This window comes from Zingiber officinale, chromosome 3B, assembly GCF_018446385.1.
Source record: "Zingiber officinale cultivar Zhangliang chromosome 3B, Zo_v1.1, whole genome shotgun sequence".
Taxonomy (NCBI): Eukaryota; Viridiplantae; Streptophyta; class Magnoliopsida; order Zingiberales; family Zingiberaceae; genus Zingiber; species Zingiber officinale.
The window spans coordinates 42,852,804-42,880,333 of NC_055991.1; the positions used below are offsets into that span (position 1 = coordinate 42,852,804).

General features: G+C 37.9%; 4 protein-coding genes across 7 annotated transcripts; all 4 read right to left on the reverse strand.

Moving 5' to 3' along the window:
• Positions 1 to 1,933: 1,933 nt before the first annotated feature.
• LOC122054843 lies at positions 1,934 to 2,623 on the reverse strand. Its single transcript, XM_042616269.1, has one exon. The coding sequence runs from the start codon at positions 2,621 to 2,623 to the stop codon at positions 1,934 to 1,936; it is 690 nt and encodes a 229-aa protein (XP_042472203.1).
• Positions 2,624 to 7,440: 4,817 nt separating this feature from the next.
• On the reverse strand, positions 7,441 to 9,095 carry LOC122056433 (zinc finger CCCH domain-containing protein 20-like). Its single transcript, XM_042618381.1, has one exon. It carries the CDS (start codon positions 9,078 to 9,080, stop codon positions 7,812 to 7,814), a length of 1,269 nt encoding a protein of 422 aa, XP_042474315.1. The 5' UTR covers positions 9,081 to 9,095; the 3' UTR covers positions 7,441 to 7,811.
• A 3,298-nt stretch (positions 9,096 to 12,393) lies between these two features.
• On the reverse strand, positions 12,394 to 17,282 carry LOC122056434 (homeobox protein ATH1-like). 4 transcript variants are annotated; one of them, XM_042618383.1, is made up of 8 exons: positions 17,125 to 17,282; positions 16,800 to 17,029; positions 16,614 to 16,722; positions 16,373 to 16,443; positions 13,634 to 14,936; positions 13,072 to 13,430; positions 12,922 to 12,997; positions 12,394 to 12,821 (listed from the first exon to the last, which is right to left on the reverse strand). In XM_042618383.1, exons 5-8 carry the CDS (start codon positions 14,801 to 14,803, stop codon positions 12,663 to 12,665), a joined length of 1,764 nt encoding a protein of 587 aa, XP_042474317.1. In that variant the 5' UTR covers positions 14,804 to 14,936; positions 16,373 to 16,443; positions 16,614 to 16,722; positions 16,800 to 17,029; positions 17,125 to 17,282; the 3' UTR covers positions 12,394 to 12,662. The 4 variants fall into 4 exon arrangements, with proteins under 4 accessions (XP_042474317.1, XP_042474319.1, XP_042474318.1 ...); XM_042618386.1 differs by having other exon boundaries at positions 12,396 to 12,821; positions 12,922 to 12,982; positions 17,125 to 17,244; XM_042618385.1 differs by lacking the exon at positions 16,614 to 16,722.
• Positions 17,283 to 21,503: 4,221 nt separating this feature from the next.
• On the reverse strand, positions 21,504 to 23,870 carry LOC122056435 (oleosin-B6-like). The gene is made up of 5 exons (XM_042618387.1): positions 23,802 to 23,870; positions 23,608 to 23,671; positions 23,140 to 23,531; positions 21,716 to 21,747; positions 21,504 to 21,633 (listed from the first exon to the last, which is right to left on the reverse strand). Coding segments are annotated over exons 1-4 (471 nt in total). The 5' UTR covers positions 23,804 to 23,870; the 3' UTR covers positions 21,504 to 21,633; positions 21,716 to 21,734.
• Between the last annotated feature and the right edge of the window lie 3,660 nt (positions 23,871 to 27,530).

The window sequence follows — 27,530 nt, forward strand, 5'->3', positions numbered from 1 at the left end:
TCTTGTTTATGTTATATATATATATATATATATATATTCGTTATTGTATTGTCGTTGTATTGGTGTTTAACCATGTGGCTATTTTATCATTTTTGGTGTTGTATTTGTGTTTAAGTCGTGCTAGCATGCATTGTATTATTTGGTTTGTGTGGGTTTTTCTTTCATTTTTTTAATGCAGCCGTGTGAGCTATTTAATATATATAACTGCGTGGTTGTGATTGTTTTGTTCCAACCGAGTGTGCTGAGTATATAACTACATGATTGTATATATTCCAGCCGTATGGATTGATGTATATAGTTTGTGTATGTATTTATGATTTATATTGTCATAGTTACAGGGGAGATGTTGTCCGTTTGCCGGGTAGGGACTCTTCTGGGGCGTGACAAATCTACTTAGTAAATTTTTTCATGAATTATCTATTTCTAATTTTTGATGAATGTCAAAGGAGAAGGGTTTGGTGGATTAAGTTAGCAAAATACCAAACCATAACATTAAAACAAGACTAACTTAAAAACCATATCATTTTTGCATATTATTTTTTTCCTAACTTAACCCAGGTTGTCATTGCATCAAAAAATTGGAGATTGTTGGTGTAGGTTGCACTAACAGTCTAACTAAGGTTTTTATGAATGACAAAGTAAGTTAAGTTAGGTTTATTATGATCTAACAAGTTAACTTAGTGTGCAGGAGAAGTTCAGACAGGTCGACGGCCTGATCGGATATCTGGTAAGAAATCCAACTAGGTCAACGAGCTGACTGAATAGCTGGTATGAAATCCAGCTAGGTCGACGGACTTACCAGATAGCTGGTATAAAATCCAGATAGGTTGATGGGCTGACCGGATATCTAGCACGAAGTCCAGCTAGGTCAACGGACCGACCGGATAGCTGGCACGAAGTCCAGACAGGTCGATGGGCTGACCAGATGTTTGGCAAAATGGTAAGTTACTGGAGGGGAGTGATTTTGGTGAGGACACGTTCCCTATTTGAGGGAACAGTAGGCGTCGATCCAACTTAGATCTATTTTGAAAACCTAAGTTGAGATCTTGACTAGATTCTGGTATCGAGGAGACAGAATCTAATTACTACTCTATCATATTGTCCTAACTTTGTTTTGTATGATAGTATTATTTTTATTTACCACGGATTAACCTTTCTTGCAGGAAAAAGGGTTGCTAGAAAAGGGGGTCCGAGTGCCCGGAAGGGATTCGAGCGCCCAGAGCTGGTTCAGGCGCCCGAAACTGGTCCGGGTGCCCGAAATGCCCAAAGCTTATCTCGTCATAAGCGTGGAGCGCACTGATTGGTTTGCCGACGTTATGGTCCAGGTGCCCGGAAGGGATCCGGACACCCAGAATTGCTTATATAAGCAGTCTTCCACCAAGAGCCAAACATAACTTCTTCTATGATTGCTCTATTGCGCGTTGCTCCAAAGACGCTTCTGCGATACTGCGAAGCTCCTCCGACAACCTACGACTCATTTCATTTTCCTTGTTGTCGATTTTTTTATACCTCTTGTACTAAATTGTGTAATACTTTTTGTTAATTATTAGTGATTGTCCAACCAAAGCATTCTCATGTGCGGGTCTTGGAGTAGGAGTCGACGAAGGCTCCGAACCAAGTAAAATTGGTTTGTTAGTGTGCTTCAATTTTTCTCTTTTACGATCGTTATTTACCCCCTCCCTCTCTAGCAAACTTTACGATCCAACATTTACAATATCTCACTATCAATTCAACCAATTGATATGTTATAAATTAGAACATCCTACTCTTTGAAATTATTACACTTATTTATTCAGCACTAAATTGAAGTAAATATAATAATTAACTTTGTCTTTTATTAATAATGAAATATGATATTTTTTTTAATTATCTCATAATTAATACTAGGATTAATACTAACATGACACTATCTGTTTTCCAATTCTATGATAACCTAAAATTCTAGCTGTTTGTGTTTGCTAGATGTTGCGGGGCATCCTACCCTTAGTGGAGTGGCGGATCTCTTGCGTGCTACAGCACCAGAACCTGAGATTGGCCCAGGACCTGTTCCTGAAACTCTTTGGGGGGCAGTCATTGCAACACTTTCAGCCTGTCTCATAGTGTTTCCATTCCCTGTTACTGATCGAGGTAGGATTGTCATCTGGTGCTGTTGCTGGTTAGCTTGATTCCCATTGATTGGCGCCAGTGTGCAGTGTGGCCGGTAATGGCCCAGGTTTTTGCAGAAAGAGCAGAATTTCAGGACTGTTTCGAAGCGTAATTGCAGATGTTCCCTCCTTCCGTCTGGTAGCATCACTGTGGTGGACTTTGGTAGCTCTTTGGTGATATCCACTTCAACCAGCACCCGTGCAAAATTTACACGGCCTCTCATTTTGGTGAAGAGGTCTGTGTACAGAGGGAGGCCAACTTGTGATGCAATTTTGCTTAAGCCCGTGGTTGACCAAAAATCCACCGGCAATCCATAGAGCTGCATCCACAGCGGCATTTGTGCAGGTACATTTGGTTTGAAGGTAAAGAATTCTGACATGGCTTTAAGGTAGAGTGGGCAGCTGTAGACAATGTATGGCCTTCCTTTCAATATTGCATCACATTGCTCTTTGGAGTTGAACTTGAAAACGAGCCACATGAGTCATGCGTCAACAGCTTATGTGGTGAGTTCCATTGTTCCTTGAGTGCCTGGACTCCTTTCCATCTGGGAAATCTCCCTAGAAATCTACCGATTAAGCAATGCCTAATTGTATCCTCAAGCGGTTCCTTATCATCCATTGTGAGTATAGTGTCGCGTTTGGGTTGTTCTATTCTTCTTAATGTTGTGTCCTCCAAGCATGCTCAGTTTTGGGTGAATAGGCCAACCCATCGGCGCTGTTTCGCGGCTTGTGGTGGTCTTCCCATCTCCTTTCCATCTGCCGATTGCCCTTGTTTCACATGTGGTTCCCTTTGGTGAGGATCCTTCCCGATCAGTTTCGGCGATGTCTAGTTTTGGTGCACATTCGCATAGTTGTTCTCTACAGTAGATTTGTTTACCACTGCAAGTGTTCCTACCTGGAACAACGCTGGGGATAAATGCCCAAGACCATGTGAGCCTTGGTTCTTTATGCGTAATCCATTGGTGCTGCTTTGCCCGTTTGTTGCTGTCTGGTCTCTCCCTCCCTCTTCCAATACGGTTGCATCCTCTGTCGAGAGCTCTCGGTGTTGTTGGTGATGCGCCACTCTCAATGCAACGGATTGTGTGTCAATGGGAAGGCTTATGCCATATGGGAGGGGTCCCTATCGTTGCTTCTGCTTCTAGTGCACAATCATTGGCACGTTTCTAGACATTTCTGCTGGGGAAGATGATGAACAGAAGCTAGGTGCGTTCGACCATCTTTGACCATTGGATCAGGGCTAGCAGTGACTTTGACCTTGACACAATGCTTTGATTGTCGAATAGAGAGTTCATGTTTGGTTGACTTGGCATAATCTGTTAGTGGGTGCACAGTGTTGGCGCTGAGGGTTATGTTAAACTGGTTGCGAATCTCACATGCGTTTAGACCATACCTAGTTAACCCTATCCACTTCACTCGGATTCAAATGCTATATCCCAACTACCAGCCTCGAAAATCGTGCTACCACATCAGTTTCTCCTGTGTCCTGATTGGTTGACTGTGCGCCTAGCAAAGGACTATTCACACACAACGGTCAGCGCCGTCTTCCTTCGTCTTCTTTGATAGATAGCACCTCCTTCCTAACTTGTCTTCTCCATTGCAGCAAAAGGCGAAACCCTCGCCCCCGGGCCCCCATCGACCGAACCCACGGTCATTGTGAGGGATGTAAATCGCAGCACCTGAGCTAACATGGGACGGACTGGGTGGGATACAGAGATAGGGGATTTATTCCCCCGTTACCACTGAGTTTCGACCAGACGGCCTCCTTGCAGCAACTTCCGCCCCATGCCATCTCGGATGACCCACGTGGTCCCCAACTTGTCTTCTCCAGCTCTGGTGACTAGTGGCCTGTTTTTAAAAAATGTTGCAGCTCTCCAATGACCTACCTCATAGTCCCTTCCGCACCGCGTCAGTGGTTCAACACACACGACTGTCTTCACGTGTTCTAGTGGTGGTGGTAAAAACTTGTTTTCTTGGAGTTGTCTTGAATAGTTCGGCGTGGATACGAATAAAGGCAAGGTTCGATAACGTCATAAAATGTTGATGTCCTTCTCATTAGGTCATTCATAAGGTATATTTAGAATAATTGTTATTCGATTTCGTTTTATTTTATGATTTTGTCTGCTTGATTATATCTTGCATGTGTGTGGTGTATGTGATGTAATAAATTAATTTATTTATTGTTAAGTCTTCCGCTGTACATGTTTACGAAACATATTTTTAGCACACCTAACATTGGGCATATCCCAACAATGCTGCCGGTAGCAGCAAGGAAACCCCACGAACTGCAGCGATTGTTGTTGTTGTTCATCTCCTTTTGTTGTCGGCAGGTTGCTTCGGCTGTTGGACACGAATTGAGCTTAGATCCTTCTCTCGGATCATTTTGTTTCCATTCATTGGCTAGTACTAAATACGAAGACAAGACTCGTGGCTTTGTAAAATCGTCTTGACGATCGGTTAGCATGGATATGAATAGAGGCAAGACTTGAGAGCGTCATTTGGTTGATGTTATTACCGCTCCATATCATGCATCAGGTATATCTAGAGTAAATTTATTTTTATAAAATTTTATATTACGATCATGTCTATATGAATGTATCTTTGTATGTGTGTGATGTATGCATTGTAATAAAATGAGTTATTATTTCTTTTATTTCCACTGCTTATGTTTGTGAAACATGTTTTAGCACACATCTGTGTTGGGATCCCCAACACCAACTCTGTCTAATCTCCTGACATAAGTGTTCATGAAAGATAAGTTGCTCCTCTGTCATTTGCGAAATGTCATTGGAAAGGATTGTGTATTCCTTCAGCTTAAGTTGGCAATTTTTAGCTTCAGATTTGGTTAAGGTAGCTTTTGCTTTCATCTTCTCTATTTCATGTTGTTTTTGTTTGACTTCAACTTTGGTATTTTTTATGCTTGTAAACTCAGTAAGTTTTGTAAGCATATTGTTCTAGCTTACTGACATATCCTCCATGGTTGATTTGGCTGTGCCTTTCCCCTTTATTTTTACTGCTTTATGATCCAATGGACAAGTGTCTTCTTCATTTAGGCCTATATCTATACTCGTATCTGTGTTGAATGAGGTGTTGTATGCCCCTAACTTTGAGGTCCTCGCCTTCTTCGTGCTAACAATGTGATCAGCAGGCTATGGAGTAAATATTGGACGGTCTTTGATGACACATGCTTGAGATTAAAAGCAATGATATTATTTTTCTCGCGATATTTTTATATGCAAGCCTTAATATATATCTTAATCATTGCAACCGCTTCGGTACTCAATGTAAACAATATTGTAATTTGTGTTGAAGTAATATACCCTCTTTTGGATTGTATTGTGCCAGTGCGATTGTATCACAGTTGCACTTTTACTCGGTGAACCTACGAGATGATTCTCATTTTAGTAGCTTACAACACAACCCCCAAAAGCATCTACCTTTTTAATTTTTAATTTTAAGCATCTATTGCCATCGCTAATAGTGACAATAGATCTCACTAAGCCCTCGTCTTTAAACTTTTTCCAAGTTGATCATATTCTTCTACTCTCACTGACTGAATCCACCTTCCTAACTTGCGAGGCTAATTAAGGATTCACTTTCGTAGAGTTGATTGTCTGGAACAAAAGTTAGTGTTGTCGGTTCTTTCCCTGTTGGAGATGTAGAGGGCAATGTAGTTGTTGGTAGATTAGAAAATTCATCAAGAAAAGATGACATGAAATATGAATTGCTCATATTTTATCAATATTTGGATGTAGGCGTTTGATATGGAGCTTGAGGGACGTTATTGGAATGATTCAAAGAATTTTCAAAATCTTATAAATTTTGATTATATCGTGGAACAAATAAAAAATTTGGAAATTAGGTAGAAGAACCAAATTGAGAATATTGATAATTGGATAAAATTTGTGAATTTTTGAAAGAAACATAGTCTTTGTTTTGAGAATTCATAATTTTTTTAAAAAATTCTCTGTTATTGTTATCAATTTTAAATAAAAAATAGAAATATAGAAATAAAAATTAAAAATAAACTTGAAATCATCTGTATAGTAGAGAAGAGATTTTGATAGTAATTTATGATGTAAAATAATGTCATTGGATAAATGAAATAATTGGTATAAATAGATGAGTATTTATGTAGAACTTTTTAAAAATTTATTTGAATTACTATTATACAGATTCCATTGGAATTTATCATTTTTATTTTTTTTTTAAATCTAATCAATTTATCATGTTTTAGAATTTTTTTTATAAAATATAATCATTAAGATGGTTGAGAATTTCTTTTTAAAATTTTTATAAAATAGGCTCATTGATGGGTATGTTTATAATAAACACTCACATTTACTATAAATTAGTGATTGTGCACACGTATTGTGTTATGTGAGTTAGACTTTTCTTTTAGTGACTTTTCTTTTAATGAGGTATAATACATAAACGTGTACAGATAATATATATTTTGATAGTGTAACAAACTCCTCCTTATAAAAAAATTAATTTAATATTATATTTGATCTTAGATCAAAAAAACTAAGAAAAAAAAACTTTTTTGATCTAAAGTATTTATAAAAGTTTATCTGTTCGTAATGTTACCAATTCGAAGATGTGGGATTAAAAAAAACTCTAGATTTTTAATTGATTAATGAAATAATTCTCAATAATATCAAAACTGAGTTTCGAACTCTAGATCATTAATTGATGCATTTATAAATTAAAATTATTTTCAATGTAACTAATAAAAAAAATATTAACTTGAACTAAATGTACTTTTAATATACTTCCATTTTAAACTTCATCAAAATTAATTAATAAATAGAAAAATTTTTAATAAAATAATAAGATACTAATAGAGTGTTATAATATTCATATATTAACCAATAAAAAAACAGCCTGATACAGAGCTTTTGTTAATACGGATTTGGAAGAAAGATTTTTACCTTATTTTACAGAAAATTATTTTTATTATACACAATTTTACGAGGAAGGATATCTCTATGCCACAACTTCTACTGTACTTTCTGATTTTCTGTATAATGGGAAAAAAAACTGACGACATGCCTCCCCAGTGCCATATCGTGCTCTCGCAGAACAGTCATTGGTGCAGCAATGGATAAACTATCAGTTTAGTCCTCAGTGAACGTCATAATTGTTGATGAGTCAATTCCATGCCCCACTTTGAGAGGAGGATATGTTCGTGCTCTCAGCTGTCCCAATCACGATGAGATTTTCCATCGATCCAACTCCGTCCATCCTCGATCAGTGCAATATATATATCATTGAGCGAGCAAGAAAACAAGCTCAGTGGGGGGAAAATCGGCAGAAAATTTATTGGATAGAAAGAAAGGTTGACAACAACAATGAAGGAGACACGCTAGCATGATTAAAGCGATTAAAACTCTCCACAGGACCAGACTGACAGCAGACACTAACCAGTGATCCAAAAATCACAAGGTTTGCTTCCATCGCTACTTGTGATTCGTCTTTGTACAGGAAAAGTTGATCTTTATCCTTCGTCGTTATTTATATGCACAATCAAGAACACCTTTTTTTTTTTTTTTTTTTTTTTTTTGTGATTTTGGAGATTTTGAGGTTTTGGAGGATATGTATATGCATGGTGACAAAGAATGAGGATGATGGTTTAGGTTTCTGAGATTCTTCACGATTTCTTATGATTTACTGGAGCAGCTCGGAGACCCACTGCACGTCCGGCGTTGCGGCTTCTGCCATCTCAAAGATGCTTTCTTTGCTCAGTCTTTCGAACATCTTCGCCCTCAGGGGCCTCCCTGACTCGACCCTCTTCGGAGCCTCCTCTTCCTCCAGCCAGCCGGTCGATGTGGGAGTCGAGGGCGTGCTATAGAAGCCGGAATTAAACCCGGCCGTAGGAGAGGAGAACCCGCCGCCGCTTCCAGTCGCCTGGAACGCCCAGGAGCTAGGCACCGACTTCGCCTTCGCCAGTTGTAGCTGCCTCAACGAAGCCACGATCTCGTTCACCGACGAGCCGGCTTGCCACGACGTTCGCCGCAGCTTCGTGCTGCTCGGCGATATTGGCGGAGACTCGGTCGACGGAGACATCGGCGGCGACGTAGGCGATGAAGCCAGAGTATTGGCGAGGTACGTTTGTAGGCAGTTTGACTCGGCAGCCGCGGTCGACGGGGAACACTTCTGGTGCTGCTGCGGCGTCGGCACCAGGCGGAGCTGGTCGGGTGTGTGGGCGAAGAAGCAAACGCGGCGGAGGCAGGCCGTGCCGTCCTTGCAGGGCTGGGTGCGGTATCGCTCCGGGTGGAGCCAACACTCGAACACGCCGTGTGCGAACTCACAACCGTCGCCGCGCTTGCACCCACCGGCCTTTCGGAATTCCGGGCACGGGGCGCCGGAGTACCGTTGCTTCTGAGGGTCGCGGCGACGGGCCTTCTCGCCCGGGTGCGCGAAGGGACACTCGGTCCAGTCGTGGGCTCGCCCCCGGCCGCACCGTCGCACCTTGAACTCATACATCCGGAACTCATCGGAAGCGTATGCGTCCACCACCGGCGGTGAGTCCTCACCTGCCTCCTCTCCAAAATAAAGCTGCAGCGCAGCGAGAGCTGCATCGTCGAAGAGGCCGTCGCCGGTCGCCGTATCCTCGAGAGAGAACCAAGGAGGAACGTGCACGGTCGGATTTTGATGGTTGACCCCTCGCCCAATCATCATCATCGTCTTCCTCTCCCGCTCGGTCGCCTTGTTACTCTTCCGTCGAACTCTGCCTGACGCTCCACGGTGTTTAAATCGGGAAGGCGGTGACTGGAGTTGGACTACTAACCCAACCGCGGTTAATAAATATCTAGAGTTCTTCAACGTCTGAAAACTGACGGCGTCGAGCTCAAGACGTAACCTCACCCGACTTCTCGTCCCCACTTCGTATTGGTTTCCAGTACATAACGGTACGCAAGACCCGGGCCCATACATCCACCCATTAAAATTGAAGGTACTCTGGGGTGCTGGGTAATCAGAGCGTGCGACAAAATTCCAGTAAAAAATTAATTGTGACTTGTACGGTGAAGATTGGACACATGGAGCAGCGTGATCGCTATTGCGATAAGGGCCGAGTGGTGTCCTCCGTCCGTCTCGTCCTTTTATAGCCGTTGATCAACGACGCCGTCACGTGAGCCTCGCCCAACGTTGGACCGGCCGAATTAATTGTTCCTCTGGACCGGCTCCTGAGATTTGACTCCCCGACGGACCATCACGATTTTACGAGAAAGAAACGGTTGGATCCAGAGCGTCCGCCTCCGATCGGTCGCCGGCCCAGAGTTTGCCTGCGGTCCAGGGTTCGAGTGGGACGTCACGCGAGACCCGCCGCTTGAACCGTGGAGATTAAATTACACTGCGGGGTGCAGTGTCTCCTGTGGCTGGCTCATCCTCCACCGGCACGTCGCAGTCACATGGAAGAAAAAGACCATCAAGTGCATGCATGCGAGATAGTAAGGAACGGTGGGGCCAGTCTCATCCTATCCATTTAGTGTCTCAAGTCGTGGTTGTGGGGGGCGCACGTGGCACACGACGGTGGATGGCTGCCTGGTTGACGGCCGTTTAGTGTGTCTCAAGTTGTGGCGCAGGCGGAGGTTGTTTGATTGGGTAAACGGGAGCTAGGGGGTTGTTCGTGACAATGGAAGCTAACAAGGAGGCGTCACGTGATGTACTTTTATGTAACTTTTATGGGTACTATTTTGGGTAGATAGGTGAGGTGAACATTTTATTATTATTAAATTTTTAAAATTAAAGAAGGTTTTTTTTAAGCAGATTGTTTTTTTTAATATTTAAAAATTGTTTCTGCCATAAATATTATAAAACCTACTGCTAAATCTTCAATTGCTTTTAAAAAGAAAGTAGATGTCATGATTACTCAGTCCATTTAATGCATGTATTTAAAATTTTGATAAAAATTATTGAATAAAGATAATTTTTTAAAAAAGACAAATTTTAAGGAACGGTGTTGATCTGCTACACACCCATAGTATGTGACAGTTTCGCGGCTGATATAGTTACAGCCGATAAATACGGCTCCTTCAGTTCAGGTTTGATTGAAAATATATATCACAGCCGATAAATACGGCTCCTTCAGTTCAGGTTTGATTGAAAATATATATCACAGCCGATAAATACGGCTCCTTCAGTTCAGGTTTGATTGAAAATCGGATAATAATATCATGGAAGCTCTCCGCTTCGTATGCTGTAGATTTAGCCCTTTGAATTCAATGTTAGGATAGTATCATAATATTAAGAGGTGTTTGGTCTGTTTTTTTAGAAATAAGAATCGGAAATATAATGGGAATAGATATAAGTATGAATATCATTCTTTAAAATAATGTTTGATTAATTGTATATTTTTTATCGGAATAAATTAAAAAAAAAATAACCCTTAAATAAAAATAAGAGAAAAAATTAGATGTGAGAGAAAATATGAATGTGAGAGAAAAATACGATGAAAGAGAATGATAAGAGAAAAAATGTGATGAGAAAGAATGAAAAAAGACAATGTGCGATGAAAGAAAATGAGAAAAGAGAGTTTGATAGGAGAGAGCATGATGAGAGTAAATGAGAGAAAAAATATGATGTGAAAGAAAGTATGATGGGGGAGAATGAAGAGAGAGAAAATATAATGTGAAAAAAATAAGGAAAGAGAGTGTGATGAGAGAGATTAAGGAGAGAGAAAGTATGATGAGAGAGAAAATGTGATGAGAAAAAAAGAAAACAGTGAGTGGGATGAGAGAGATTGAGGAGAGAGAAAGTATGATAAGGGAGAAAGTATAATGAGAGAGAAAGTGTGTTGAGGAAAAAAAAGGAGGGAGTGTGACAAGAGAGATTGAGGAGAGAGAGTGTGTGATTAGAGCGAAAGTGTGATGAGAAAAAAAAAAGAGTGTGATAGGAGAGATTGACAAGAAAGAAAGTATGATAAGAAAAAAAGAAGGAATATAGTATGATGAAAGAGATTGAGAAGAGAGAAAGTGTAATGAGAAAAAAAAGAAAAAAGAGAGTGTGATAGGAGAGATTAAGGAGAGAGAAAGTACGTGATAAAATGATGAAAGAGAAAATACGATGAGAGAAAACAAGAAGAGAGAAGTGATATGAAAGAAAATATATATATATATATATATTTTGATATTTGATATTAAGGGAGAAAATTTTAGTTTTTTGTCAAGGGTATTTTTTAAATAAGGAAATATTTTGATTGATGAAAATAAGGTAATGACTCATTGAAGGGGAGGTACATGGGAATAAGTTATTATCCAATTTCAAAGATTCATTCCCTTATTTATATTCCTATTCCTATAATCCAAAGATTAACAATGACAATCAATGATTCTCATTCTCATTCTCATTCTCATTCTCATTCTCATTCCTCACTTCTATTTCACTAAACCAAATACCTCTAGTATCAAATGACGGCTACGACTCAAATATTTATATAATACTTTATTTATTTATTGTAATGGTTGTGTAATAGTAATTTTATTTTATTTTTTGGACCAGCTGCCCGCACTGGCTTGAGTTAGCTTCACCCTGTTCATGTGAATTGACTGCTATGTGAGCGCGCACCCTCAAATGCGGACACTGCAGTGCACAAGAGGTGCACAACATATCGTTACTCACGTAACGAAAGTAAAGTGATTTAAATTTTACCATAAATTTTGAGAGACTATATTACATGTAAAAATGATATAAAAAATATCATTTAGAAATTATAAATTTTAAGAACTTATCAAAATAATGATGAGTAATTTTACTAAAAACTGATAGTGATTATTTTTATAAAATATTGAGTTATTTCCCTCTCAAAATTTGAATTTATTCCCTCATTTTAAATTTGAATATACTATCCATAACTTTTTTTTTTCTCATTGAAGTGTAATTATGATCAAATGATTCAAACTGATATGTAATATTTTTGTGTAACTATTTTAACCAAAATATTGTTATATAAATTTAACACTTAGATCAAAAAACTATTACATATATCTAGCAGTTTTAATTAGTCGAAACTATTATATTATCATTTTGAGCCGTTGGATAACTACTACGGAGTTGCAATTATATATTATCATTTTGAGTCGTTCGATCACTACGAAGGAGCTGCAATTATATATTCAAATTTTGAGCAGAACATATTTATGTAATAATTTTAGAGTAAAATTGTTAGATAGTTATTTTTGAGTCGTTTCACCACTTTCAAATCATTGATATACTCTAATAGTTTCTTAAAGTGCATCTATATATCTTGGGCTAGCTATATCACATGGTCTAACCGTGCTCATCTAGCTTGATTAGCTCAACTGATTCATTCGTCCTACCCCAACAACTTGACTCATGCAACTTGCTCAATCAATCTCATCCTCTAAGTACAAATGATAACATCATATACTGAATCTTGGATCGACAGTACAAGAACCAATAAGTACAAATGATAACATCATTTTCTCACCATGAAGAAGAGTTGCCATGGCCAAATGCTGAGAATTACTTGAACAGTTCTAGTAGAAGCTTGGATCCTTACATGGCTAGAAAACTTGGACCGCAAAGGTTTCCATTTTCGCTCCTGCTTTCACCATCCAATGCTTCATCTGTTCTCTTTTTGTTGAGCTCTGAGTACATGTCTTCAATCATCGGTTTCCAAAGACGCACACGAGCATTTATAAACCAATTCGACACCTAAACATCAAGGCAAGAACAAATGTAAGCAATCTCAAATGTGTCCCTTTCTTCCATCTCTGCTATCAATTTCTTGATAACTAGAAGTTAGTCCTTGTACCTGACTCCGAGTCAAACCACTTCTTATTGCAAGTAAATGCTTCTCATTGTCTTTTGGGTACCTGAGATCATCCACACTGTTCTAAGTTGATCGCAGAATTGATGCAGAAACCAACCTCTACTAGTGAAAAAACTTGAAGAAAGAACTTACGGATGCAAAAAGTTCTCGAACATCCAAGTTCGTAGAACGGAGACAGATTTTTCAGGCAAACCTCTCTGTGGCCTCCAAGATTGTTGTTCACTCTTCTTCAGCTGTTGCAGAGCCCACTGCTTCTGGAGCAATGAGGATTCAAGGTTCTTTTCCTTTCCTTTGAGTTTTTCGGCACCAGATTGTTGAGCAATCAGTATAACCAGACTAGTAATTCTCCTTTTTAAGCTTTTATATAGTGAAGAAACTGAATGTAATGCAAAGCGGGCATGGCGATCAGAGGTGCTTGACTGGATTAGGGAAACAAAAGAGGCCATGACATCTTGCATCTGCTCCAAGCAGTGATTGTAACTGTGATCCACCTACAATTTTGAAATTAAAAAAAAAACAAATCTTGATAAATAATTGGTTGTGTAAGAAAATTTTGCCAACAGTATGAAAGATTGTGTATCAGCAAGAAGGCCATATCAATGAGACATTTAACAGAAATGGTGAATTAGCAAGTGTGGAAGCTACAAATTATGGCTAATAAGTGAAATAGGAAATCAGACGATATGTCGCTTACCAATTGAAGCATTGTTAGCAGCTCACTTTTCTTTCTATTAGCTTCCTGGCACATTTGAGAATCCACATTGTCCAGAGTTTCAGTTTGCCCAAATGCAAGTAGCAATTCTGAAACAGTTATAGGGTGTTCTGGCGTGCTAGAGCAGCTTGAAGAAAAAGACACTTTAGCCTCCGGTGAATCATTCATGTTGTTGAAATCTGCTAGTGCACATGTAGCAAATTCAGCAAGAACTTCTTGCACTGCATCAAGATATTTTGATCTTGACAACATATGGGATAACTGAACGAAGCGAGAAGAGCTGTGATTTCGAGAAGGCTTCTCAGTGCATGCATTATTCTCCTTTTGTGCCATTCTCAAACAGAAATCATTGAGAGAGCTTTGGTTAGCATGATTGGAAGCTTGAAACTCAGTTGAACGGCGCGCACTGTCTGCTGATGTAACTTGAGTCACAGCAGAACAGCTTATCTCGGAGCATTGATCAGCAATATTGCCAGCGTCGGTGAGACATGGGCCACATGGCTGACAGGAACCAACACTGAGAGAAAGTTCACTACCTGGAGCCGGTGCTGGGTTGCCATAAGCATGCCAGAAATTCCAATTCGGGTCGTGACAGTTCCAACCAGGCAGTGAACCCTTCTTTATATGATAGGATGGTTGAACTACACTGAATGTTTTGCCTAAAGGCACTTGATGACCGACCAATTCGCTCTGATTCCACATGAGATTGATATCACTTGGCGACCCAAAGTTACAGTGAGGTGATGCTGCAAGTGATGAAGTAACTATCATATCCTCCCCCGTACTGTTTTCTGGCACACAGGTGGTGGAAGATAAAAGATTAGCAAGTGAAGTGGCAGAAAGGGAAGTTCCTGAAAAATGCTCACGGAGGCCAACATTGGCAATGGATCGATTGAATGAATCATTACCAATCTGAGTAAAGGTTCTAGAAAACGAGGTGCCACTAAATGGACTAGCTTCACTGCTTGTCAAATAAACATCAGCAGTTGCTGTGTCTTGAACTGCAGAAACAAAGAGATTACCGGCAAACATTTGCCTGTGGATGTTGTTGCCCGGTATGCCTGACTGGAGAAAAGAACCAAAGGTTGGATCAAGAATCATGTTACTTTGACTAAAATTGAGGAATGAGCCATTGAAAATGTCATTCTCCATCCCAGTCCAAGATGCTGGAATTGCACTCTCAGGAAGTGCTACTGCCGGTCTACTGGATTTGCCGAGCTATCAAGTTTCAGGTACCACTTGGATTTAGAAAGAAAATCCTTTTTGCTAGACATTCATCTCATCACTGTAGACAAAATGAACTCTTTTAGATCTTACAGTAGGTATTGGCTTAGGTTTCCAATGTCTAGCTCGGCATATCAGAAAGGGGAAAAAAAGGAAATAAAGCTGAATTTTATGAAGCATGCATACACAGAATCCTCATTCCTCTCAACTCCAATTCATACACTCGATGGTAAATAATCCAATAAAAAGATTAAGAACGCAACACAAAATGCAACATGACTGGATTCTTCCTTCAAGAAACAAGACACAGCACAGTATTGATCTGAAATGAAAAATGTTAAACTCCTGATTTTTGTTGTGATAAAAAACCTACAAGTCATGTGTTCTCTAATGACTTGAGCTTCTAGATAGGGAGAAAAAGGTTGTAAATTTTGTATGTATTTTCTACCAACCACTTTGCTTGTGTAGTTACATGCTAAAAACTGCAATAAATTTCTCACTGCTAAAGGAGATGCTATTCAGATCTGTACATGCACTTGAACTAACTCAACTTACACCTTAGACGTTACAAAATAGTTGAATAGAAGATTGCTAACTTATAAGCTTCTAAAATAACAGTAGAAACAAGATCAAATGCACAATGTTTCCGAGCATCCTCCGCATCAAAATGATCAAATCATGTATAACGTTCAAATGAGAGCAAAAACAATTCATTGTTAATGTACTTTTGATTGAAGCAACAACAGAAGGTAGCACCAACAAAAGATTTTCACAGGTATTAAACAAAATTCGAGCTTTCAAAGCAACAACAGAAGAGCATTTAAACCTTCTAAAAAACCAACCTCTCTTGACTGTTCATCTTTGCTCAGACAATAAGCTACCAAAAGAATAACCAATGTCGCTCCCTCTCTGGACATAAGAGCTAAAGTGGGAGAGCATTGGAGCTCAGATCCAAATCACGTTTGAGACTTGTACAATTGTATTTTACTTTTCCTAATGGGAAGAAATCTCCACTCATTCGATCAAAAAAGGGAAGCAGCTCGTTTCCTTAAAGAATGCCTACAACAGATGGACAATTCATGGCTCAAGAACAAGCAAGAAAACTATGGAGCACAGAATTCATCAGGCTTCCATCCTTTTCAAGACCACTTATAGAAGAAGTTCCTTCTTTTTGAGTCATCAGGGCATTGGGGTGGGTTTTCACCAGCACAAAATCCAAAAACATGGGGCCCAAAGCTGAAGAAGAATTATGGACTTCCTCCCCTCTAAGAGCATATAGCCACTGTAGTTACTCAAGAGGGATTCGCTGTGATTTGATCAAATGAGGGAGAGAGTTTTTACTAAATTCCCATTGCGAGCCCAAAAGGCAAACATATGAGAGACACAATAAAGGCATGGATTTTTGGCCCATGGTCGACCAATAACAACGCCAAAGGAAAGAAAAAATAGTTACTTTGCGAAGCCAGACAAGAGTTATAAGCATATTATATCGCTCACCTTTTGCCTATGATTGAGATGATGGCATTCTTCAAAGTTGAAATGGAAGGCCAATCATTCCTCCTATTCATCTGCACATAGTAAAAAAGAAACCTCAAGGTTGATCTTATGCTCTATATGAGTATGTTACATCGATTCATTTTTGGTTGTTCATCCACCAGAGCCAAATCAAAACGCACAGCTCATAAACTCTAAATAAGAGGACAAAGTAGACATTGTCTTCTTCTTCTTCTTCATTTACCATGAATTCAGAAAGTGCGGAAGCAGCTTTGAGAGAGTCAGGGTCCCATAAGCTTTTGCAGGTTAGGTACATGTAGCATGGGTCCTCAATCAATGCCATGCAATTGACACTAGAAAAAGGTAAATAAAAGAAAGAGAGGAGTCCCACAAAGGAGGGAAACAACAAGGTGGGGAAGAAGAGCATTACCCCTTTGTGCTGGCTTTTTCGGGTCCCACATTTTCTCCGTGACTTTCTCCTCCTTCGTCAGCTCTTCTTCTCTCTGCGAACCCTGCAAGGGCAGCAAAATATCTGCAACCTCGCAGCAGGAGGCCCTCTCCCCTTACCTGCCTTTAAGGCCAAGTTATTTTTGTTTAAAGAAAGAAAAACTTGGGGTGGGGGGTGAGCGAGGTTGAGTGCCAGTTGTAGAAGGGAATGCACTTGCAAGGAAGAGGACAACGTGATGTCAGCGAAATCTAACAGGGAGATTTCTGACAGATTTAATGGGTCAATATACTAGCAGTTACTCACTTACCTCATCCTCCACAACCAGCGTCGCTGAAGAAATCAAGTAAAATAAAAAGTCACCTGCTGTGCTTCAGAAGGGAAACTGGAGGCACGCAAAAAAGTTTTTCCTTTTTTTTTTATTAAATGTAGAATGTATAATTTTACTGTTCAACGCAAGAGGACAACAAGCTGCATCGAAGGCAATTATCCAAAACTGAGCATGTTCTTGGTAAAGAAGAAAAAATGAACCAGCTTTTCTGGATTCAATCTGATAGGGTGCAGGTCTCAATTGAAGCGCATGTCTTTGTACGCTAGCACATGAAGCTGCTGCTGCTGCTTCTGCTCTGAGAAATTGAACAGTGTGGACTCATCAATGAACTGCCACTTGATACTATCATTGTGGACTAATCCCCCCCAAAAAAAATCTCTTGCTCATCCCTTTGTCTTGGTAAAGTAGGCAGTTCTTGTCTATTGGTGAACATAATTTTGATCTCGAGGAATCGATCAACAATAAAACGACAAGAAGGACAGTGCATAGGACAAGGAAAACCAAAGGGAGTCCGACTATTTCCACACCACGATTAGCAGAGTTGCAGCGCTCGTGCTCCACGTACTACAGCAGGAGCAGGGTGCACAGTCGGCGAAAATCTTTTACTGCTTAACATTTCATCATCATCACGGCTTTGTCACATTGCCAATAAATGCTGCTTCTTCCACTGTTTGAGAGACAAATCTGCATGCTCACCACAACATGCAAGATGTTGAGCAAGAATACATAGAGACACCATTGTACAACTCTAGGTGTCACCAAAAGGGTAAAGAACGGTGAGCAACACCATCCTAGAATTGTTGTAAGCTGATCGGAGATAAAGGAATAATCTAAACTAAAATTATGAATTAAATTTGATTTATCTATTGAGTTAACTGTTATTCATAATTTGATTTATCTATCGAGTTAACTGTTGATTTGAATTGATAATATTAGGGTGTATTTGTCTTGCACCGTTTTCATTTTCATTTTCTGGAAAACGCCCGTTTTCTAAAAAACAGAAAATGACTTTTTGTCATTTTCTGTTTTTCTAGAAAACGATAGCTAATTTTTTAGAAAACGGGCTCGAAAAATGCAAACCAAACACCCTTTTTCAGAAAACGCGCGTTTTCCAGAAAATGAAAATGGAAAGCACGCGTACCAAATGCCCCCTTAAATTATCAAATAGAAAAGGAAGAATTATTTAAAATTGTACTTCTGAATGTAGAGTCCAAGTATAAACTCCCGACTTTCAAGTGCATACTCCCAACTACATAGTCCAAGTTGTAAACTCTCAACTCCCGAATGTAGACTCTCGATTTCTCAGTGTAAACTCTCGACTCTCAAGGGCAGACTCCTAAGTCCAAGCCTCGAGTGTAGAAAAGAAAATGTCGAGGTCTGCTTTCAAGCAGTTGTTAGAGTGTATACTAAAAGCCTAGCTTTTGGTATGAACATTTATCTAGAAATAAGAATCACATTGGTCAAATGTCTGCATTTATGATAAATATAGTTGCTCAATTAATTTATATTGTAGATAACATGGTGTGTGGTGTCACACACAGAAGATCATGTTATCGGTTCCTTATAAATTATAAACAGTGGCTCATGACCATGATGGAAAGGAACAAACCATTGGAAGGTCGTAGTGTAATTAGGTGTTAGTTTATCTTAACTATATAATTACACTAGTACACTTAGAGTGTATTGAGTAGGACCATTTGAGGTCGTTTCTTTTATACTGACTTTATAAAGAAACAAAGACCTCGGTTATTATGGAAGTGTGTGCTCTTAATCCTAATATAATAACAAGTACATATATTTGATATTTATTTCTTTAATTTATCAATGGGTGAGATTTAGTTCAATGAATCAATAAGCTCGATAAGTTGGGAAATGATATCACTTATAGTGTGTGTTGTTGATTATAGAAGGAAACTGTGTCTTAGTAATCTAGGTTGAGAATGTCCCCAAGAGGAGCTCATAAGGATTGTCATGTTAAACCCTGCAGGTGGACTTAGTCCGACATGACGATGAAGTTGAGTGGTACTACTCTTGGAGCTAGATATTAATTAAGTGAGTTGTCAGTAACTTACTTAATTAGTGGACATTTGTTATCTTAAATACAGGGAGACTAACACACTCATAATAAGAAGGAGCCCAAAATGTAATTTGGGATTGGTGCGGTAGTTCAATAATAGTTCTCTAGTGGAATGAATTATTATTGATAAAATTAAATTGTGTGTTCGGGGCGAGCACGGGATGCTTAATTTTATCGGGAGACCAAAACCAATTCCTCCTCTCGGTCCCTATCGTAGCCTCTTAATTATAGAGTACTATACCCACATATACCCACCTTCTTACCCATCCTATAGGGGCCGGTCAAGCTAGCTTGGAGACCAAGCTAGGGCCGACCATGGGTATGTTCATGGGTGAATTCATGTGGCCGTCCCTATTAAAATAAAAAGGAATTTTAATTTTAAAATTTTTCTTATGTGGATAATATAATTTAAAAAGAGAGTTTAAAAATTTAAATCCTTCCTTTTATAAGATTCTACAAAAGATTAAGAGAAGAGTTAAAATCTCTTTCCTTATTTGTAGATTAAAAGGTTGATTTTAATTTTGGTAAAAACTTTCCTTTTAATTATATTCATGATTTAAAAGAAAGTTTAAAAATTAAAAATTCTCTTAGTTTCTACAAAAGATTAAGAAAAGATTTAATATCTTTCCTTATTTGTAGATTGAAAGGAGATTTTAATTGTTAGAGATAACTTTCCTTTTTGAAAATTATCCACATGTTTAAAAGAAAGATTTTAATTTAAAAAATTTCTTTTTATTAACCAATCATGAAGGGATTAAAATTATTGGAGAAATTTTTATAAACAAATTAGGAAGTTTTAATTTTTGTTTTAATTAAAACTCTCCTTGTTTTGGGGAGAAGAGTGGCCGACCATTATAATTTGAAAAGAGAAAATTATTTTAATTAAATAAATTTTCCTTTTCAATGGCAAAAGAACACTACAAAAAAACTGTCACTTAGGGACAAAATTTGCAACAAATTTTAGAAAAAAATTCGTTAGAAATTGGATTTGGGACGAAAAATGCAACAAAAAAAATTCGTTGGAAATCTGCCGTCCCAAAACTTTGCGACGAAAAATTAAGATTTCGTTGGAAATTTTGCAACGAAAATCATATTCGTTGCAAAATTCATTAGAAACTTTGCGACAAAATTAAAATTCGTTGCAAAATTCGTTGGAAAACTGCAACGAAAATAAATATTCGTTGGAAATGTCAGCAGAAAAAATCTCCAACGAACCCTAAATTTGTTGCAAATTAGCAACTAAAAAACGTATTCGTTGCAAACAGATTTGCGACGAATAATTATTTGTTGGAAAAGTTTAAAAATGTAATATTACCAACGAAAATGTACATTCGTTGGCAATTGCCAACGATAATACAATTTCGTTGGAAATTTCTAACGAATCCATATTTTCGTTGGAAGTTTCCAACGAATCCATATTTTCGTTGGAAATATCCAACGAAATTTATATTCGTTGGAAATTATATTCGTTGGAAATTTCCAACGAAATTCATATTCGTTGGAAATCACCAACAAAATATAAATTCGTTGGAAATTTCCAACGAATCCATATTGTCGTTGGAAGTTTCCAACGAATAATAAATTCGTTGGAAACTTCCAACGAATCCATATTTTCGTTGGAAATTTACAACAAAAATCATAGTCGTTGAAAATTTCCAACGAATTTAGAATTCGTTGGAAACTTCCAACGAATTTAGAATTCGTTGGAAACTTCCAACGAATTTAGAATTCGTTGGAAACTTCCAACGAATTTATAATTCATTGGAAACTTCCAACGAATTTATATTTCGTTGGAAATTTCCAACGAAAATATGGATTCGTTGGAAATTTCCAACGAATTTATATTTTTCGTTGCAGTATTCTGATAAAATACGATATTTCCAACGAATCTAAATTCGTTGCAAAATTTGTCCCAAAAATAAAAAAAAATATCCAGCCCTATTTAATTTCAATATTTTTTCCTATTACAATTTTTTTCAAACAGATTCAACATATATAACACACTAAACAGATTCAACATATCCAACACTATAAACACATTAACAGATTCAACATATTCACCACTAAACACAATAACACAAATATAAATCATAAATCAACAAACATATTAGTGTACAACAAAATAAATTCAAACATCAATAATATAAACCCAAACACATGCACCATTAAAACATGTTGTTCCATATACAACCTAAACTAAGAGCATAAAACTAACAATACAACACATCATCATCCAACAATACAAACTACAACAATATACAACTACAACTAACACCCTAAACCAAACACTACAATAAAGTTATAACAAACATGTCATAGTATCCAAATTCCAATATCATACAAGAACATGAAAAAGATAGAGTTGAAGATAATCTTATGGAGATCCTTCTCAGTCCAAATCCTTCTTCTACCTACATCAAAAGATAAACAAAGAAAAAGAAAATCTTATAAACCAACACAAAAGTAAATAGGTAAAGACTTACATATTTTTACATCAATACCACCATCATCTTCACCTACCAACCCTGTTTGAAACAAAAATAAGAATACTAATCAAAATACAAAAATTAAGAATTTATAAAAGCGATAAAATAAAAGAAGTCAAAAATTCTAATTACAAACACTCATGCATCATCATCAACATCATCGACGGCATCATCATCGACATCATCATCGTCATTAGCATCATCACCAATACCAGGAGGAATATAGCTTGAACCCGATCTAAATTGTTGAAATTGTTGTAAAAGAAAGGCTTGCTGTTTACGCATTTCAACCATATCTAGATCTCTTTGTGAATTTTGTTTTTGAATTTCTAAAATTTGCTGATCCCTTTGAGATATTATGTCTTTCAAATTGTCAACCTCTTCAGTTAAGCTATGAATCTGTGCTGTTACTGCGGGTCGGGTAGAAGAACATAAAGATCTTCGAGGAACATTATGGATTCTACTCATAGAACCCATACCTATTATCCTTCCCCCTTTGACTCCCCCACTGGCCTCTAACCATAAATCTAAATTATTAGTAACAGACGGCTCAGATCCCTCAATATTATCAGCATCACCTGAACTTCTTTGAGATAATGATAGTTCATCATATCTCTCCTATGAAAAATTAAAACCTTAATTAGAGCAAATAGATAAGTAATAAAATCTAAGTTAAAATTATGATTAAAGATTAAATCAAACCTTAATTATTCTAGCTCTATCTCCACTCCAAGTCTTGTCTTTTTTTTGAAAAGTGCGGACGAAAGTGTCTATAAAATCGGGCTCTTTTCCCAAATCCCTAGACTAAAAATAATACGATTAGAAATAATATAATAACAACAAATATATTAAAAATCTAATTGTAGAGTTGAAAATTTACCAATCTACGTGAATGCTCCTCGATATTTATAGATCCTCCTGCATATATTGCACGTGAGTCTCCAGAATTATAAGCTTGATTTATTTTATTCCGCAAACTCCTTTCTTTGCACTCATCAGTTTGCCAAAAATTGCAGATCCTAACCCAATTGTCCGTCGTGATAAAGGGAGGCTTTTTTCCAGTACTTTTGGCATGGTTTAATACATGCCGAATGTGATCACCACATTTCTTTTTGAAAATTCTTTTAACTTCCATCTCAAAATAAGGGTCCCAACTAAATAATCGCTGAAATGAAAAAAACAATAGATTATACATGAACGTAATTGTTTTATATATAAAATAAATTAACTATACCTTAAACTCGCACCACCAGAGTTCTTTTGTGGGTGCTGGAGTGCTTGAGTATGACATTGAGTCTCCTTTCCAAAAGTTATTCACAATTTGATTAATCTCACGAACAATAGTTACTGAATTTTCAAATCTATCATAAAATTACAATAAACAACGTTAAATAATTAAGATAGTTAAAATATAATAATTTTAATACTTACGAGTCTCCAAGAGGGACTATATGCAGTCGAGCGTCGGCAATATCAACGGCTGAGTGTCTGGCAGGTATCGTCGACTCAAGTGGGGAAGGTGAATGGCCATGTGAAGGTCCTGCCGGTGACTGGCCACATGAAGGTCCTGCCGGTGACTGGCCATGTGAAGGTCCTGCCGGTGACTGGCCACATGAAGGTCCTGCCGGTGACTGGCCACATGAAGGTCCTACCGGGGACGGTCCACGTGAGGGTCCTGCCGGCGACTGGCCATGAGAAGGTTCTGCTGGCGACTGCCCATGAGAAGGTCTTGCCTGAGGGGAGGGCGTAGGTACCATCCTATCAGATGGTGAATCAATCTGGCCAATGCTTGAATGGTATCGTCTATGGCGTGCCCGTCGAAACTGTCAACCAAAAATCAAAATTAGAATAAAAGAAATAAAAAACTTAATGCTTGCTGAAGAAATATGAAAAACTTACAATATCCATAATATAAAAGTCAGAGAGCGAGAATCTGCAGTGATAATGTCTCACCTCTAATGACCTATAGAACAAAAAACAGCACAAATATAACATATATAAATTTAACAATGAGATATTATGTAGACAATTAATTAAACTATGAATTTTATAAATTTACAAATTAAAATTAAATATAAAAAAACTTATCGTACATGTTAAAAATCAAAGTTGTCGTCGTCCTCCTCGTCCTCGTCCTCGTCCTCTTCCTCCTCCTCCTCCTCCTCCTCATCATCATCATCATCATTGTAACGACCACCCTTCTTACTACTACTACTACACTCTAAGGATGACCGTTACTTGACTTACTAACTCTACTTAACCGGTATGATAAAAAAAATCTTTAGGAAAACCCTACCGAAAAAATTTCGGCAGAGTCTCCCCTGTACCGGTGACCATATCCGTAAATACATACAGAGTATACTCAGCCACAGGCGGCTGGAACATGAAATTTCACAACCACGCAGTATAATAGCACAATAAAAATATGAAACTACTCTAGCAATGGCAAACAACCATATCACTCCAACAATAGGAGGTATCAAACTACAATGCGGAAATAAACTCAATTTCAATATAACTTTAAAAGAGAACTAAAAGAAAAGTCTTGACAATTTTGCCAGCTAATTCTGGATCTCTCCATAGTCCTGGCATCACACACACTGTCACAGCATCTCCTTGTCGCCTTCTTCCTTATACTTTAGTTTTTTTCCTTTATCTGCAGTAGGAGGAAAAATAGTATCTATAAGCTAAAAGCTTAGTGAGCGCTATCATACTCACAAAAACTCGATATGCATGTATATAAATAAAAACATGCTAAAACTGAATGCTAACATGTAAAGCTACTCATGCTCATAAATAGCAAAGAAATCAACTAACTGAAAAGCTAACATGTATAGCTACTCATGCTCATAAATAGCAAAGGAATCATGCTAACTGAAATACTAAACATGTATAGCTAATCATGCTCATAAATAGCAAAGGAATCATACTAACTGAAATACTAAACATGTACAGCTAATCATGCTCATAAATAGCGAAGAAACTAACTGAAAAGCTAACATGTATAGCTAATCATAGAACTATCATGTGTATCAATAAGAAACTGAATTGATACCTAAGCTAAACTAATTAATGCTAAACTGAGTCTAACTTGTATTCACATAACTAATTTGTGAAGTTTTGAAAACTATTTACATAATAGATTAAAATAATAATCATGCTGCTGATGGGCCCGGCAACTGTACTTGCTGTGCGCGCATCCCTAACTAAACCCGGGATTGCAAGTTCCGAGTCTAGTAGGGTTTACTAGGTTATCTAAACCTAGGGACGACTGTGGGAGCCCAACCCAATGGATATCTAATCCAGTACAGTGCCACTGCTGAAAATAAAATACTGATTTCATAGCTAATTTTCTTACCTTGCTTTAACTAGGTTATCTGAACCTAGAACTAGGTTATCTGAACCTAGAGGCGACTGTGGGAGCCCACCCATTGGACCGTAGTCCCATATAAGCTGAAGCAAGACTAAATAAGTTATTTTAAATGCTTCTACTGCATTAACTGAGTTATTAAAATGCCTACTGTAGCATTATATTGAGCTAAGCATTTTATCAAGCACTTGGTGTGCACTAGAACACACCCTACGTACTGAAAATCTGTATACAAAGCTTAACATAAATCTGCATGCAAAGCTTAACAAAAATCTGCATATTAAGCCTATCAAAATCTGCATACTTTACTTATAAAAATCTGCATGCTATAAAAATATAACCGCTCATGATATTACAATAGCAAATAAGAAACTAGAACAACTTAAGCATGCTGTGAAAGTAAAACAACTTAAGCATACAAAGAGATCTAAATATACTAACATTCTGCACTATACTACTAAATTCTGCATATTATAAACTTAACTAAAATCTGCATATTATTTATCTAAAATCTGCACTTAAGCTTATCTAAGATCCTGCATACTAATACTTATCTATAATCTGCATACATACTAACTAGGGCAAAGCTGCATGCTCATAATACATGTACGAAACTATGTAAAGCTTAAGCTCATGATCTATGGACTGTTCTTGTAATAACACACCTCTAACCGCATGCTAATAGCTACGGTTGTTCATGCTTATCAATGCAAGGAAACTAAATTTGCCATGCTTAAAAAAACAAGGCTGATCATGCTTCTTAAAACCGTAATAAAACATCTAACCGGAAACTCAAAGTGGGACTGTTTGTGCCCATTTCATAGCGACGAAACTAATACCCATACTTTGAACAAAGGATAGGGCAATAGGAAACAAAACTGCAGGTCCAATTACACTGCCAAAGAATCTGGCCGAATGCTCCCAACATCAAGAAAAACGAAAGTTGTTCATCTTCATTTCAGAACACCCAACCAAAAGCTAACGGTAAGGAAGAAAACTAACTACATGCTCAAAACTAATCTAACCCATTCTAGGTTCACTGCCTAGCAACAAAATCTGAGACTTACCATGCTCTGTATAAACCAAACATGTCTATTAAGATAACAAACAGACAGGATTTAAACTGGAATAAGAAAATACCAACTACAAGGCTTGAAAGAAAACCGATCCACATGCTTAAACCAAACCTATCATTACCTTTCTTTCTTTAGGGTTCACGGCAGTAAACCCATCACCATATCTTTCACAGAATAATTTGAAAACAGGAATAAGCAAGGTTCAGCATCTAATCCAATCAAAAATCCCCTCAAACTTGCTTCGAAATCCAAAAGGAAACAAGAATCCGAAAGCCATGAAAACGAATCAAAGCTCGAAACAACTCCTACTGCAGGTGAGAAGCAACTCACCTCGCTGTTCTTGGACTTACAACCGAGAAGAAGGAGGCTTCTAGGGCTTCGGATATATGCTTCCTCGACGATCTCTTGGTATCTTCTTGCTCTCCTCGACGAGAGGATCACAAAGGTATGAAGAACTCACGGAGAAGGGTGCTCGCCGGCCGCCGGAGACGAAGCCCTAGCTTCGTCTCTGTTTTCGCCCGAGAGGAGAAGCGCCGTCGCGAGAGGAGAGGAGAAGATTTTGTCACGGGGAAAACCTAAGTTCTCTTCTTATAACTTTAATATTCTGTTAACTAACTATTGCTTAAATACAACTTGATTCGGGTTTCATTAACAAACCCGCGGCTGGTCTGTTGGTTAAGCGAACTTCTGCTTTACTCGAGGTTCACGGTTCAAATCTCGGCTTGGACATTTTTTTGTCGAAACTTCTTTCGTTCAGTAAAAATACCAAACGAACTACAAAAATTACGTAAAAATACTCTAAAAATTTCTAAAAATCTCTAGAATTTTTCTAAAGCATTTCTAGATTTTTATAAGGACTTTTAGAACTCGAAATAGGGAAAATCGGGTCGTTACAATCATCTTCATCATTATTATCATCAACCTCATGAAATTCACTGGCATCCACATTTATCACTACTCCGCTAGGATCTCGTAATGTTGGAATAATATATTCCTCGGTCTGAAATGTATTTACAACCTCCTCTTGTTGATATGCAATGTCTTCCCAATGTTCAACAGTCTTGCAGTGAATGATAATTTAGTATGCTTGTCACAACCAGTCCATAAAGGTTCATCTGCAGCACTTAACACTTCCTGAAATTTAAGATATGTTTCATTATTCACAATTTCATCAACACCTGGCACTTGTACCTCTTCTAATGGTGATGCATATGTTGTAAACATTTGCTCAACTGTTGGAGGGCAGCTAGAACTGGCACCATGTGGTTCAGGAATTAAATTCGGAGCCGCTGCATCAAATATCATTCTTTGATATGGATTTAATTGATTATAATAACTTTGATCCCTAGAGACTTGTATGTTGTATCCATAACAAT